Below are 13,850 nucleotides of genomic sequence, written 5' to 3'. Positions count from 1 at the left end.
TTATTAAAAAAGAAAAACTGAAATATCACATGGTCATAAGTATTCAGACCCTTTGCTCAGTATTGAGTAGAAGCACCCCTTTGAGCTAGTACAGCCATGAGTCTTCTTGGGAATGATGCAACAAGTTTTTCACACTCCTTTGTTATTTTAGCTGTATGCTTAGGGTCATTGTCTTGTTGGCCCAGTCTGAGGTCCTGAGCACTCTGGATGAGGTTTTCTTCCAGGATATCTCTGTACTTGGCAGCATTCATCTTTCCTTCAATTGCAACCAGTCGTCCTGTCCCTGCAGCTGAAAAACACCCCCATAGCATGATGCTGCCACCACCATGTTTCACTGTTGGGATTGTATTGGGCAGGTGATGAGCAGCGCCTGGATTTCTCCACACATACCACTTAGAATTAATGTCAAAAAGTTCAATCTTGGTCTCATCAGACCAGAGAATCTTATTTCTCATAGTCTGAGAGTCCTTCATGTGTTTTTTGGCAAACTCTATGCAGGCTTTCATATGTTTTGCACTGAGGAGAGGCTTCCATCGGGCCACTCTGCCATAAAGCCCCGACTGGTGGAGGGCTGCAGCGATAGTTGACTTTGTGGAACTTTCTCCCATCTCCCTACTGCATCTCTGGAGCTCAGCCACACTGATCTTTGGGTTCTTCTTTACCTCTCTCACCAAGACTCTTCTCCCACGATTGCTCAGTTTGGCTGGACGGCCAGGTCTATGAAGAGTTCTGGTCGTCCCAAACTTCTTCCATTTAAGGATTATGGAGGCCACTGTGCTCTTAGGAACCTTGAGTGCTGCAGAAATTCTTTTGTAACCTTGGCCAGATCTGTGCCTTGCCACAATTCTGTCTCTAAGCTCCTTGGGCAGTTCCTTCGACCTCATGATTCTCATTTGCTCTGACGTGCACTGTGAGCTGTAAGGTCTTATATAGACAGGTGTGTGCCTTTCCTAATCAAGTCCAATCAGTTTAATTAAACACAGCAGGACTCCAATGAAGGAGTAGAACCATCTCAAGGAGGATCAGAAGAAATGGACAGCATGTGAGTTAAATATGAGTGTCACAGCAAAAGGTCTGAATACTTATGACCATGTGATATTTCAGTTTTTCTTTTTTAATAAATTTGCAAACATTTCTACATTTCTGTTTTTTCTGTCAAGATGGGGTGCTGAGTGTACATTAATGAGAAATGAAATGAACTTTTTTGATTTTAGCAAATGGCTGCAATAAAACAAAGAGTGAAAAAGGAAAAAAAAGGGTCTGAATACTTTCCATACCCACTGTACATATACACACATATATATACACACACACACACATACATATATATATATATATACATATATATATATATACACATATATATATACACATATATGTATATATACATATATACATACATATATATATATATATACATATATACATACATACATACATACATACATACATACATATATATATATATATATATACACATATATATACATATATATACATATACACATATATATACATACATACATATACACATACACATATATATATATATACACATACACACACACACACATATATATATATTGTGTCATATATATATATATATATATATATATATATATATATATATATATATATATATATGCATGTTTAATGAAATTAGTTTGTTTGCTTTCTGATGATAATACCTTCACACCTATTCATATTCACTTGACCGACCAGTGGTGTAACTGCATCACTCAGGGTTAGCTAACTGCTTCCTTATAAAAAAAAGTTTTACATCGAATGTACAAAAGTTTAATCAGAAAAGAATTTACTTTGAGGATTGAAAATAAAAGTATGGGGGTGTTGCCCCGGTGGCTTAATGGTTAAGGTGCATACCACATAACATCCACGGTTCGATTTTGGCAGAGGAACTTGGAACTGTTGCATGTCACTCCCCTCTCGCTGACCCTGTTTCCTGTCCCTAAACTGTTTACTGTCAAATAAAGTCAATATGCCTTTGTAATCTTCGTATATTACAATTATTTGATGAATATTAATATTACTGAAACTAAAATACAATCTTAACTCATGGAAATGACACAACCCAAAATGATATACTGTTAGGAAGTATCATCTATAATCATTATCATTCATTCTGTATATAAAATCCAAATGTGTAGTGCAGTAAAAAGTATATTTCCCTCTGAATTAGTGAAACACAAGTAGTAGAATAAAATGGAAATACTTCAGTAGAGTACAAGCATCTGAAAATGTGCTTGAGTAAATATACATAGTTACACTCCACAGATATTAAGGCCAACTTGTGGGTGACTTGAGATCTGGGCTGAATCTCAAGTCTGTTATTTGATATCTCTTCGCTCCTCGCTTAAAGTGATAATTCGGTAGTAACACCACTGAAGGTCCTTTTGCACCATAACTCGAGCCAAACACCCACCCAGAAGTTACCCACCAATATCATATAGAAAATGAGATAGTTGACGTTAGTAGCTCTTAAATGACCTTCTAATCTAATAATACCCGAAATGATACCAAAGGTCTACACTAGTATATATAGGGTATGCACTCATGAAACGATGGATTGGAAAGTTTGTAAGCACCAGAAGTCTATGAACACTCTGCTGCTCTCTTCTGCTCTCTGTTGCTGCGCTGTTACCGCAGTTAGTACGAGCGCTTAGGCAGTCTACAAATTACTACACCAAAAAAGATACAACAAAATTATGTATTAATTTAATGATTAAATAAGGTAATGTCTCCAAACTTACCTCAATTATTACTTGTCTCCTGCTAGTTATATTACAGCACTTACTTTAAAAAATAAGTTAAATTAAAAAATATTTTTGTTGCATCTCTTTTCGGTGTTGTAATTTGTAGACGGTCCCTAAGCACTCGTCTCACAGCAGCAACAACAACAGCAGAAAGCAGAAGCAAGCAGGCAAGTGTTATTTACATAAACTTCTGGTGTACTTACAAACTTTTCAATCCATCGTTTTATGAGAGCATAACCTATATATACTAGTGTAGACCTTTGGTATCATTTTGGGCATTATTAGTGGGGTCATTTAAGAGATACAAACGTGGGTCCATTAGCCCCGCGCTAAGCTATTCAGCGGCTAACGCTACTCTACGCTAACTCGCCCAATGTTAGACCCAGGTCATGGTGCAAAGCACCCTAGGGTGAATTACTCCGAACCATCACTTTAAACCGGAAGTCGTTCTGGCCTTCCTTCGTTCTGGCCGTCTCAAAGCTCTTATTCCTGGCCTGAGGAGCTAGGAGTGAGGACGGTGGAGGGGCCTCAGAGGAGCTATGAGCGAGGATGCAGAAGAGCAGCCTTCCCCGGAAGCCGTGAATCTGAAAGCCGTTGTTAACTCCGCCCATACAGCCGACGAATTCACATGACGCTTCAGAGGAAAGGACGTCTCATCAGACTAAAAACACATTTCCTTGTTTCCTCTTTCCTCGCATGATTTCCCCGCATCTCTCCTGTGCTTCTTCGGTGCTACGGACTTTCCTGGATGAACAACATGTTTCCTGGGAACATTGTGCAACGGGCTTTGAGTTACATTTTCTGTCGTTTGGTGGCTGTAGCACAGGTGATACCCAATCAGCAGAGACGTCTGTAAACTCGCGGTAATAAAAAGGCAGAGCGCTTGTGCACACAACAGGGTGTTCAACGCACTCCCGTTTCAGTTTCAAAAAAGCGTGTTGCTATGTTTTGTCGGGGCCGAACGGGGTCCTGGTGTCAACAGACAGAAGGACTCGACAAAGTCCCGCCTTCGCTGCCCAGCTTTCAGTTGGCCACTGGCCGCATTCAGCCATTGGGTGGAGCTCGCGATGAAGCAGACACTGGTTGTGTAATCCAATGATTCTGGTGTGACCTCTGGCATCTGGCCTCAGCGGCCTGAGCCGCGGCTTCTGAAGGGAAAATCGAATCAATGCTCCATTGACTCTGTCAGAGTGCGATGGAAACCTAATTAAAGGCCCTGCAGGCACAGCTGGTCATTTTATGTAGCCAAGCACCAGGACTCTCAAATCAAGCCAGTAATATATGTACTATTGCTTCACTCTGTGACAGAGGGAGGGGGTCTGTGGGCCTCCCTGACCAGCAGAGTGTCAGTATTCAATATGTCAAAAAACTCTGGCCTCTGTCATGGCATTATTACAAAGTTTGACATACGGTACAGCAGTGCATTCTGGTCTAAATTACATTGGCGACTCGGTACACCATGCACAGCTGAACTAATGCGTACACTGTAGAAAAGCCTACAGAATTGATTAACAATGCTCTAACAGACATTAACAATTTACAGATGAATAAAAAAAATCAATCTTTAACTTTGAGGGGAAGGTAAAAAAAATATATATATATATATATATATATTCATCCTGGATCACTGCTGAAAACCGTAAAAAGATTCTGTTTGGGCCTGCTAATAAGTCCATCACTACAAGTGCCACCTTTCACATTACACATGACCAGTTGTTAATATAAAAACATTGACTGATGCAGCTTTAACTACAGTATAACAAATTCAAATGACGCCCAAAGTATTCCTAATACCTAATTTCTTCACTTTTTTACTTTAAAACTTTTACAGTGTTCACTCTTGATAAAATTGACACAACAGGAATGCCAGGCAGTCATATCCCCACATCCCAAATTAAAATCTGTGTGCTTGACATTGACAGCAGGTAGAACATGATCCATTACACTACACTATACACATTAGAGATGTAAAGGCTCCCCTGTTAGCTCAGTTACATCTTTACGTTGAGGGCCATACAGTTTGTGAAAGACCAGCCAGAAATAAATACCACCTCTCTGTCAGAGAGGCCGATATTGATAGCACTGGTTAGAGTTGGCACCGCTGGCGTGGGAGAAGGGAGAGGGGTGGGGGCATTGTCCCGTCGGGAGGCGATCAATGCTCACATCCTGTGAACCCTGCATGTAACACGGGGGAGAGCACTCCCAACATACAGTCCACAGAAAGACAAAGACAGAGTGGAGCAGAGGGATGTGGACTGGAGTTTGGGACCGGCACAAGAGGATCGCCAAACACCTCCATGGGGTAGCCATACAGACACAATCAATTCCTAGGATGGCTATATTTACACATGATGAAGTGCATCAAGAGGCAAAGAGGGAACCCATACCAGTGATATGTAAGTGCTGCTGAAATGGTTGATTCTTTGAAACCCAAGTGTGCAACACATTGGTCCAGGATTGACTCATGTAAAATGGTTTTCTCAGATGGCCTAAAAGGTAAATGTCACATGTTTGTTCTTTATCTCTATTGTTAAAAGAAGGTAAGGCTGAATTACTCATCTTCTAACAGAATCGCAGACTATGCTTGGTGAATTTTATTTGCAGACTTATAGAAGGAAAGCATCCACCATAAAATAGAATGTGTATGTTATTTTCTATAGCACTGCACAGCTTCATTTCATTTTGTGCGAATGCTTCTGTATCCGCATGGGTTGGCTGGTGATTGCACACCAACAATAAGGGGCTGGTACTGGCAAGGACATATTTGATGGCGCTCCAATGATTATATGATTGTACCACCACTATTTCGAGCACATCAATGGAGTCATGGATGATGAAGTCGTCTTCTTTTTTAACAAGTGCCTCTGAACCCCAGACTGTTGTGATGATGTCATCCAGAGACGACTTGAGCTGAACCATTGACTGAATAATGAAACAAATGCGCTACAACAGCCATGGTGATGTGCTGGAGTAGAGTATAAGCCATTAATGCAAATTAAACTCTTGATAGGCTATCTTACACAAAAGCCCAATAACTTAACCAATAATTCACTTCCTCATAAAGACTCATCTAAGGACACTTCAGAGTCTTTATTTTCTAGCTAAGGGTGATATTTGTATCATTTTTTTCTATTTTATTCCAAAACCCTGTACATGTAAATTGCGGGATTTCTCTGTTAAAGGCAGTACATACATAAATGCATTAACAATTTGGTTGTAATAAAGTTACGTCACAATGCCAGACCACAGCTGGACTTCTCTCTTCTTCTCTTGGTCCAACCAGACGTTTGCTCGGGACAGGACTCGTTTTTACTTTGGCTGTACAACACACGATTGATCTCAGGGGCGGAGCGGGGGGTGGCTTCTGGGGCTGCAGCCCCCAATGTTTTAGGCCAACTTTACTTTTGTCGTTCAGAGGCTGTAGCGTGCTCCGTTTTATCATATGACACTAAGTAACGCTTCCACAGTTAGGCTAAATTGAAAAATTGGCATGGCCATTTTTAAAGGGGTCCCTTGATTTCCTACCTTCAGATATCTGAATGAAAATGGCTTCTATGGATACCCACGAGTTTCCCCTTTACAGACGGCACACTTTATGATAATCAAATGCAGCTATCATGTTTTTCACAAATGGTTTACAGATGTTTAGGCATTTTATTTTTAAATTGCTTGAAAAATAGTGCAAATAGCTGTTGCCGTAAATGGGAAAATAAAATGTCCCAGAGGGAGCATGCCCCCACCCCCCCCAGGTTTGGGCTGAGCCACTAATGTTTACAACATCTGGCTCCGCCCCTGATTGATCTCCTTCAGTCAGACATCAACATGAACCCTGCCACACATGATTGAACGAGTAGACAACTTGCTAGGACGTCAGTGGTCCCTGTAATTTTTTTAAACTGGAAAAAGAAAGCAACTAGCCATGTAAATAAGTTTAAATTATATATATATATATATATATATATATATATATATATATATATATATATATATATATATATATATATATATATTAGGGTGTGACGAGACACTCGCCACGAGACAAGACGAGACACGAGATTGGGGTCACGAGCCGAGACGCGCATTTTAACACTAATTTAAAGAAAACTTCAGTTAAGAAATATGACTGGGAAAAATAGTCTTTACTCAGAGAACCAAGGTTACAAGCTAGGGTGTGGACGAGACGCTTACTACCGAGACGAAACACATCACGAGATTGGGTTCATGAGAACGAGACGAGATTTCTCGTCGAGGTGAAAAGTTGTCTCGTGAGGCGATGTGATGTCAGCGTGATGCAGCGTGGAATTACTATTGAAGATCCCCCTGCCACTTTTAAATCATTTGTGTGGCAACATTTTGGTTTTCCTGCGGAAATAATAAACGGCGAAAGAGTGACAGACAAGACGAACACAATATGTAAACATTGTAAGAAAAAAATGCCGTATACCGCGGCTAACACGAGCACTATGCAAAAACACTTACAGCACCACCACAGCTCTCTACTAACTACTGCACCCGCGACTCGCGGGTGCAGTAGTTAGTAGTACGGCATTTCTTTCTTACAATGTTTACATATCGTGTTCGTCTTGTCTGACACTCTTTCACTCTTTTCACCTCGACGAGAAATCTCGTCACGCGAGATCTCGCGAGATCTCGTAAAACGAGATCTCGTCACACCCTTAATATATATATATATACACACACACACACACACACACACACACACACACACATACATACATACATACATACATACATACATACATACATACACTGTATATGTCTCATTGGAACTGCTGTTTGTGATGGTGGAAGTTTTGTGTCCATTTCTAAACACTCCCCTCAGTTTGCTGATTGATACAGTATGTATTTCAATACACTAAGTGTAAATGTATTTTAATTCTGGTGAAATTACATTCACTGGCTGTGCAGTCGTTTTCCTATTGGAAAAACAGTGGGGACAACTGGGAGGAAGCGCTACCCTTGGCGTGGCGCACTGCTCACAATTGTCACTGAGTGCTGCGCTCAAAGTTGAAATTATTTAAACTTTGACCTTATTGGCGATGACCTTTCATGGTGCAACTGGTGAAATTTTGGGCACAATGCCAACAAACACGTTCAGAGAGGTTGTAAACAAACCACCAGTTTAGCTACATTTATTTGCAATAGAAAATGTCTGCAAACTGAAATTGCAATCCCAACCGTCTGTTGTAAACATCCACAACAGCGTCCCCACCCCCCGATAGCTTGTTTTTCCTGCTGCCGACTGCAGCGATCATGCTTAATACTGGACCAATTTCAAAGATTGTTGTTCCCATCAGTCACTTAGACACAAAAACATAGGAAAATAGGGTTAAAATAAAATAAACTTACTCTTTAAATCTCTTCACACGCTCCTTGTTGCATAAAGGATCCATTTCTCACACTTACGTACAGAGCATGTGGCGGAGCTATTTCACCCATGTTCCTCAGCTCGCTCTCTAACATCAAATAAGTTAAATTCACTGTCTGTCCCAGGCATACATATCTGTTCAGAGAGGCTGTTGGGTAACTTATATGCACCAGGTCTGCATTTTATGTAACATTTCATGTAATGTATTTCGTTGTTAGTTTTTTTTTTTTTTTGTGTGTTGTCTAATGCCCTTGAATGAAGTTTCACAAACCAGCTCAAAGCATGTGACAAAGAGGGGAGACCAGACAGATTAAAGTGCAATGACATTTTTATTATCAAGCGAACATGATAACTATTAACAAAAAAACATGAGATGTGTTAGGCATCAATGATGAGCTGAGTGCATGGATGAGAGAAGAATGTGTGGATGTATGGTGACTGCAACAAACGTGGCAAAAGGAACCCGAACCAGGAGATGTGGAGCCTATGAGAGAGAAGCCAGAGACACAGACAATGAGACATTACTGGTATATGTAGACTTGGTTGAGGCCTTGATTGAGGCCTACACAGGTGTCAGCCCATTAGCTAATTAACTCTCCCAAACTGCCAGCTCCTGCAGGAAGACCAGAGAAGCCAACAGCAGGCAGAAAAGGGAGGGGTCGTAACAATGAAGCTTTTGAATGAACCATTTTTTGTAAAAAAAAAAAAAACATACACTGAATTTCCATTCCTTGAGCCTTTTTCTTCAAAGCTATAGTGGCCAACTGTTTCATATCAATGGAAGTCTGTTACATTCAAGCCATTGCCAAATGAGTTTGATACATATACGGCATTTGATACGCCATGTTAATTCGTCATGGGGGCGACAGAAACTACGCACTATAGCTTTGAAACAAGAGTGCCATCTAAAGGGCTCAAAAATAAAACAAAAATAAAATTATTCATGAGGCTTTATTTGGGCATTACTATTTACAACCCAACTGTCTAGTTGAATTTACAGTAGTTGTGCTAACTTGTTGTGTGTTTTTCTGTGTAAAGAGGTATTATGGGCGCACAGATAGCTCAGTTGGTAGAGCGGGCACCCATATATAGAGGTTTACTCCTCGACGCAGCGGGCCCGGATTTGACTCCAACCTGTGGCCCTTTGCTGCATGTCATTCCTCCTGTCTCTCCCCTTTCATGTCTTCAGCTGTCCTGTCAAAAATAAAGGCCAAAAATGCCCTCCCCAAAAAGGTATTATAAGTGACATGTTCAGTTTTACCCTCAAAGGAAGCACTAGCCAATCTGACTAAACTGTCATCTTGCTTGCTATCTGTCTGATCATATGACTGCTTGTGTTTCTTGCCTTCTTGGGTGTATTTTAAGTGAGGTTACCATGTCCCGATATCTCAGTAATCCCTTTAGTAAGTACAATGTTTTATAACCAATAGAGCTGATGGCCGAAGCTGTAAAAAAACAGCTAATAAAACCTGTAAACTGTGACTTTCCTTTAGAAATTCATAGCAAAAACGTACCTAATATGTAGTCCCGCTTTGTGAGGCTAATGTGTGGTATGTGCATGCTGTGTCTCCACAGTTTGAGGACATGTGGCAGTGAAGTGGTGAGAAGCTGACCATGGGTGACTGGAACCTGCTGGGCAGCATCCTAGAAGAGGTCCACATTCATTCCACTATCGTGGGCAAGATCTGGCTTACCATACTCTTTATCTTCCGCATGCTGATCCTGGGTGCAGCTGCTGAGGACGTATGGGACGACGAGCAGTCCGAGTTTGTCTGCAACACTGACCAGCCAGGCTGCAAGTCGGTCTGCTACGATCGTGCATTCCCCATCTCCCTTATTCGCTACTGGGTCCTGCAAGTCATCTTTGTCTCTGCGCCCTCGCTGGTCTACATGGGCCATGCCCTCTACTGCATCCAAGCACTGGACAAGGAGCGCCACCGCAGACGGGCCCAGCTCAGGGAGGAGCTGGACGAGGTTGAGTCGGCTTTGGACGAACATAAGCGCATGGAGAGGGAGCTAAAGAGGCTGGAAGAGCAGAAAAAGGTGAAGAAGGCTCCTCTCAGAGGCTCTCTGTTGAGAACCTACATCATCCATATCCTTACACGCTCTGTGGTGGAGGTCTGCTTCATCCTGGGCCAGTATACACTCTATGGCGTCCAACTGGAGCCACTCTATAGGTGTGAGAGGATGCCATGCCCCAACAGTGTAGACTGTTACATCTCTAGGCCCACAGAGAAGTCCATCTTCATGGTCTTCATGATCGTCATTGCTGGTGTGTCACTTTTCCTCAATATTCTGGAAATATCCCACCTGGGCATCAGGAAAATCAAACAGACACTGTATGGAGAGAGGTATGCGGAAGATGACAGTTTGATTTACAAGTCCAAGAAGAAGGCGTCCTTTCCACACCTTTGTGTAATGAGTAATGTATCACCTCACAATGGGCCTTTGACTCAGACCTTCAAAGTGATTCCAGAGGCGGACATGAAGCCTCTTCATTACAACACTGGGCTCAAAGCCAACCAGGATGCATCGAGACACAACAGCTTGGCTTATGTGGGACACAGTCAGACCAGCTATATCTGTCCCCAACCTAGGATGCCACCCAGGTCTGGCCAGAACTGTGAAATTCAAGCCCCACAAACCCATGAAGGTCCAGAGGTCCGCACAGCTAAGGTGGACCATCATCCGGCCTGGGCGTCTGCTGCGTCTATTACGGAGGGAAGTGCAACAAGCCATCATGAGGATCCCAGTGAGGGAGAACACCATCACCCGAGCCATTTGGAAGCTCTGCTTTGCGCTAGCATCTTAAGGCCCAGTGCTATCAGAGACCTGGATGAGGATGAGCGTAGGGAGTCAATGGGAAGCCAAGTACTGCTCCCCAACCCCAGGAAGACCAGCTTCATGACCAGGCCACCATCTGAGAGCTACTCCTCCATCAGTGGCTCCACGAGCCCTTCCTTACATACCTCAGAGGAGTCGGATGAACTGGGCTCCCTGCAGGGAGACATGCCCATGATGCCGCCTGCCGGAGGCCGAAGAATGTCAATGGCAAGTAAAGAGCAGCGATTGTCTCATGTGTATGAACCGCATTTCACACTAGTCCGGAACACTGAAGGCAACGTTATTGAAAACAGAGTGCACCTGACAATCTGGGAGCAGTTTCCTACTCACCTGGGTTCTGTCTGCCCAAGGTCTCTGTGTGTTTTCAATTCATCAAAGTTGATTTGAACACTTTGGTTGCCTAAAAATGCCATGTTCTGCATTCTGCCAACCAACTTAGCTAGCTAGTGGTAGTGTTAGCTGGTAACTTAACATAAATCTGTCGATTCTCAACAAGCTCTGTGTTCTGCCGTACATGCAAATGAATGGCGCCAGTATCATTCTTCATTCTTTGTTATCGCTGGTGAAAATATTCCTTTCCAGAAATGTCGACTTAAAGGTGCTCTAAGTGATGTGACGCGTTTTTTAGGTTACAACATTTTTTGTCACATACAGCAAACATCTCCTCACTATCCGCTAGCTGCCTGTCCCCAGCCAATAACCGACAAGAAGGAGCTGGTTGAGTCATCACTGCAGCAGCGTTAGCACGTAGGCTACTTCCACAATGCGTATTCATGACTCAACCAACTCCTTCTTGTCAGTTATTGGCTGGAACGCTGTTTGTTATGTTTGGTGGTGCAGGTTGGCGCAGTTTGTTTTTGTTGCCGTTTGTGGAGCCTGAGTTGTCTTCAGAGACCGTGTTTTTTTACACTGTGTTCAGGGGACAGGCAGCTAGCGGATAGTGAGGAGATGTTTGCTGTATGTGACGAAAAATGTTGTAGCCTAAAAACCGCGTCACATCCACATCACTTAGAGCACCTTTAAAGAATGTTAGGTGTACTCATTTAAGCAATGACACTGAACAGGTACATTAAAAAGATACTTGCTTCACTAAATACCAGGCATACGATGTTTGTTTTATGTAGTGATGGCCTAAATGAGCCCACTAGATGGCGCTTTCTGTTCAACAAAGGGTTGAAGGCACGCTGAATTGCCATTCTTTGAGCCTTTTCTTTAAACCAATAGCGCCATCTAGTGGGCTCAGAAAATAGTTCACGAAGCTTCATGAGGCTAAATTTGGCCATCACTACTTTTATATCCAGCACCAGCTACAGTCTAAGTCAAAGCTGTCCTCTTGTCTTTTTTCAGAGCATGTTTCTGGATATCTCCTCTATCATGAAGAAGTGAAGCGACGAGGCTTGCATCATGGCCGTAGGAGCTGTGTTCCACAAACTTTATCAGTGATCCAGCCGTCAACATTGATTCACCACTCAATTCACATGGGGCCAAAACCAGTGAAGCAGTCAGCCATGATGAGGCAGCGGACAGCGGACTCAGTGCCAAAGAAGCCTGAGAGACAAAGCATGTTTTGGAATTGAAGCACCTTAAGACGTCTACATGTGGGTACTAACAGGAAAGGATTGTATCTTTTTTTCTTTTTTTATTTGGACATCTTTCCATTTGTAGGCTCAATTTTTTTACATTGTGCAGAAACAACACAATGGATTATGGCGCAAACTCCTAAAATAATCTGTTTGCTTCTGTAACATGGACATTATGACCTTAAAATACTTTTTCTAAGTTGAAGACTTGATTATAATCTGTGTGTATCTGTGTATAGTCATCTATATACAGTCATTTCATGAGAAATTATGATACTTTATATTGTATTCAGATTAAATGCTTCTTAACAAAACGGCAATCATTTTGTCAACAGATATTTAATCAAAATACACACACCAACACCACACCGTAGAATTCTCATGCTTTTTGTTTTATTTCTCAAGAAAAAAATGCCTAGACAAAATGCTGTTTTTTTCTTCGAAACCCTTTTCATATCAAATAAACAAAACGTGACATGTTGCACAAAGATTTACAAAGAAACCTAACCATAACACAGGTAATTTGAACATTCGAAGATAAAAATGGAAATAAAAAAAATGCTCAATCTGCATATAACAGTCATGTTGCAGGTACTCAAAAAAAAAAAAAAACACGTAAAAAATGGCTCACCAAAATCTACAAATACAATGAAGTAACCACTGTAAAAAGTTAGAAACAACGCCACAGGAAACTGTCTACATGTCTATCGTACAGTCTTACCCATAAGAAGAGGTATGCTGAATTATCCAGGTAGATCAGTGCAGTTCAACTTAGTTTTAAAAAAACCTCAAAAATTACAATCTGAGATTCAAGTGGCCTTTACGCATTCTGTAAACAGATTGGATTCAAGATTGGATAAGTACTTCCTTTAGTTTGCCACCATGTATTATGATTTTTTTTTTTAAAGCATTTGATTCCAAAACACTTAAAGGAAAACTCTTCCCTGATAACCACTACTCATGGTTTAAACAATAACTGGTGTGCCGAGATTAGAGCTGCATTCAGAGACGTTGGAAAGTTGGAAACTTAAGCATCCTATCCTAAAATGCAGTTACAGCTATGCAACTGAATAGTCCAACTAGTTCAGTGTAGTGATGGCCAAATGAAGCCTCAGGAAGCATCATGGATCATTTATTTTATTATTTTCTGAGCCCATTGGATGGCGCTATTGGTTTAAAGAAAAAGAATTCAAGGAATGGCAATTCAGTGTGCTTTCAACCCTTTGTTGAACAGACAGCGCCATCTTGTGGGCTCAGACAATAAAG

General features: G+C 41.6%; 1 protein-coding gene across 1 annotated transcript; it reads left to right on the top strand.

The window, feature by feature from the left end:
* The first annotated feature begins 4,942 nt into the window (after nt 1–4,942).
* Nucleotides 4,943–13,210, top strand: LOC120549749 (gap junction alpha-5 protein-like). The gene is made up of 3 exons (XM_039786858.1): nt 4,943–5,167; nt 9,736–11,211; nt 12,352–13,210. The coding sequence occupies exons 2-3, from the start codon at nt 9,775–9,777 to the stop codon at nt 12,388–12,390; spliced, it is 1,476 nt and encodes a 491-aa protein (XP_039642792.1). The 5' UTR covers nt 4,943–5,167; nt 9,736–9,774; the 3' UTR covers nt 12,391–13,210.
* Nucleotides 13,211–13,850: the final 640 nt, after the last annotated feature.

Source organism: Perca fluviatilis, chromosome 20 (assembly GCF_010015445.1).
Source record: "Perca fluviatilis chromosome 20, GENO_Pfluv_1.0, whole genome shotgun sequence".
In the NCBI taxonomy this organism is placed as follows: domain Eukaryota; kingdom Metazoa; phylum Chordata; class Actinopteri; order Perciformes; family Percidae; genus Perca; species Perca fluviatilis.
Note: the sequence above shows the minus strand (reverse complement) of the source record. Positions and strands in the feature narration are given on the sequence as shown.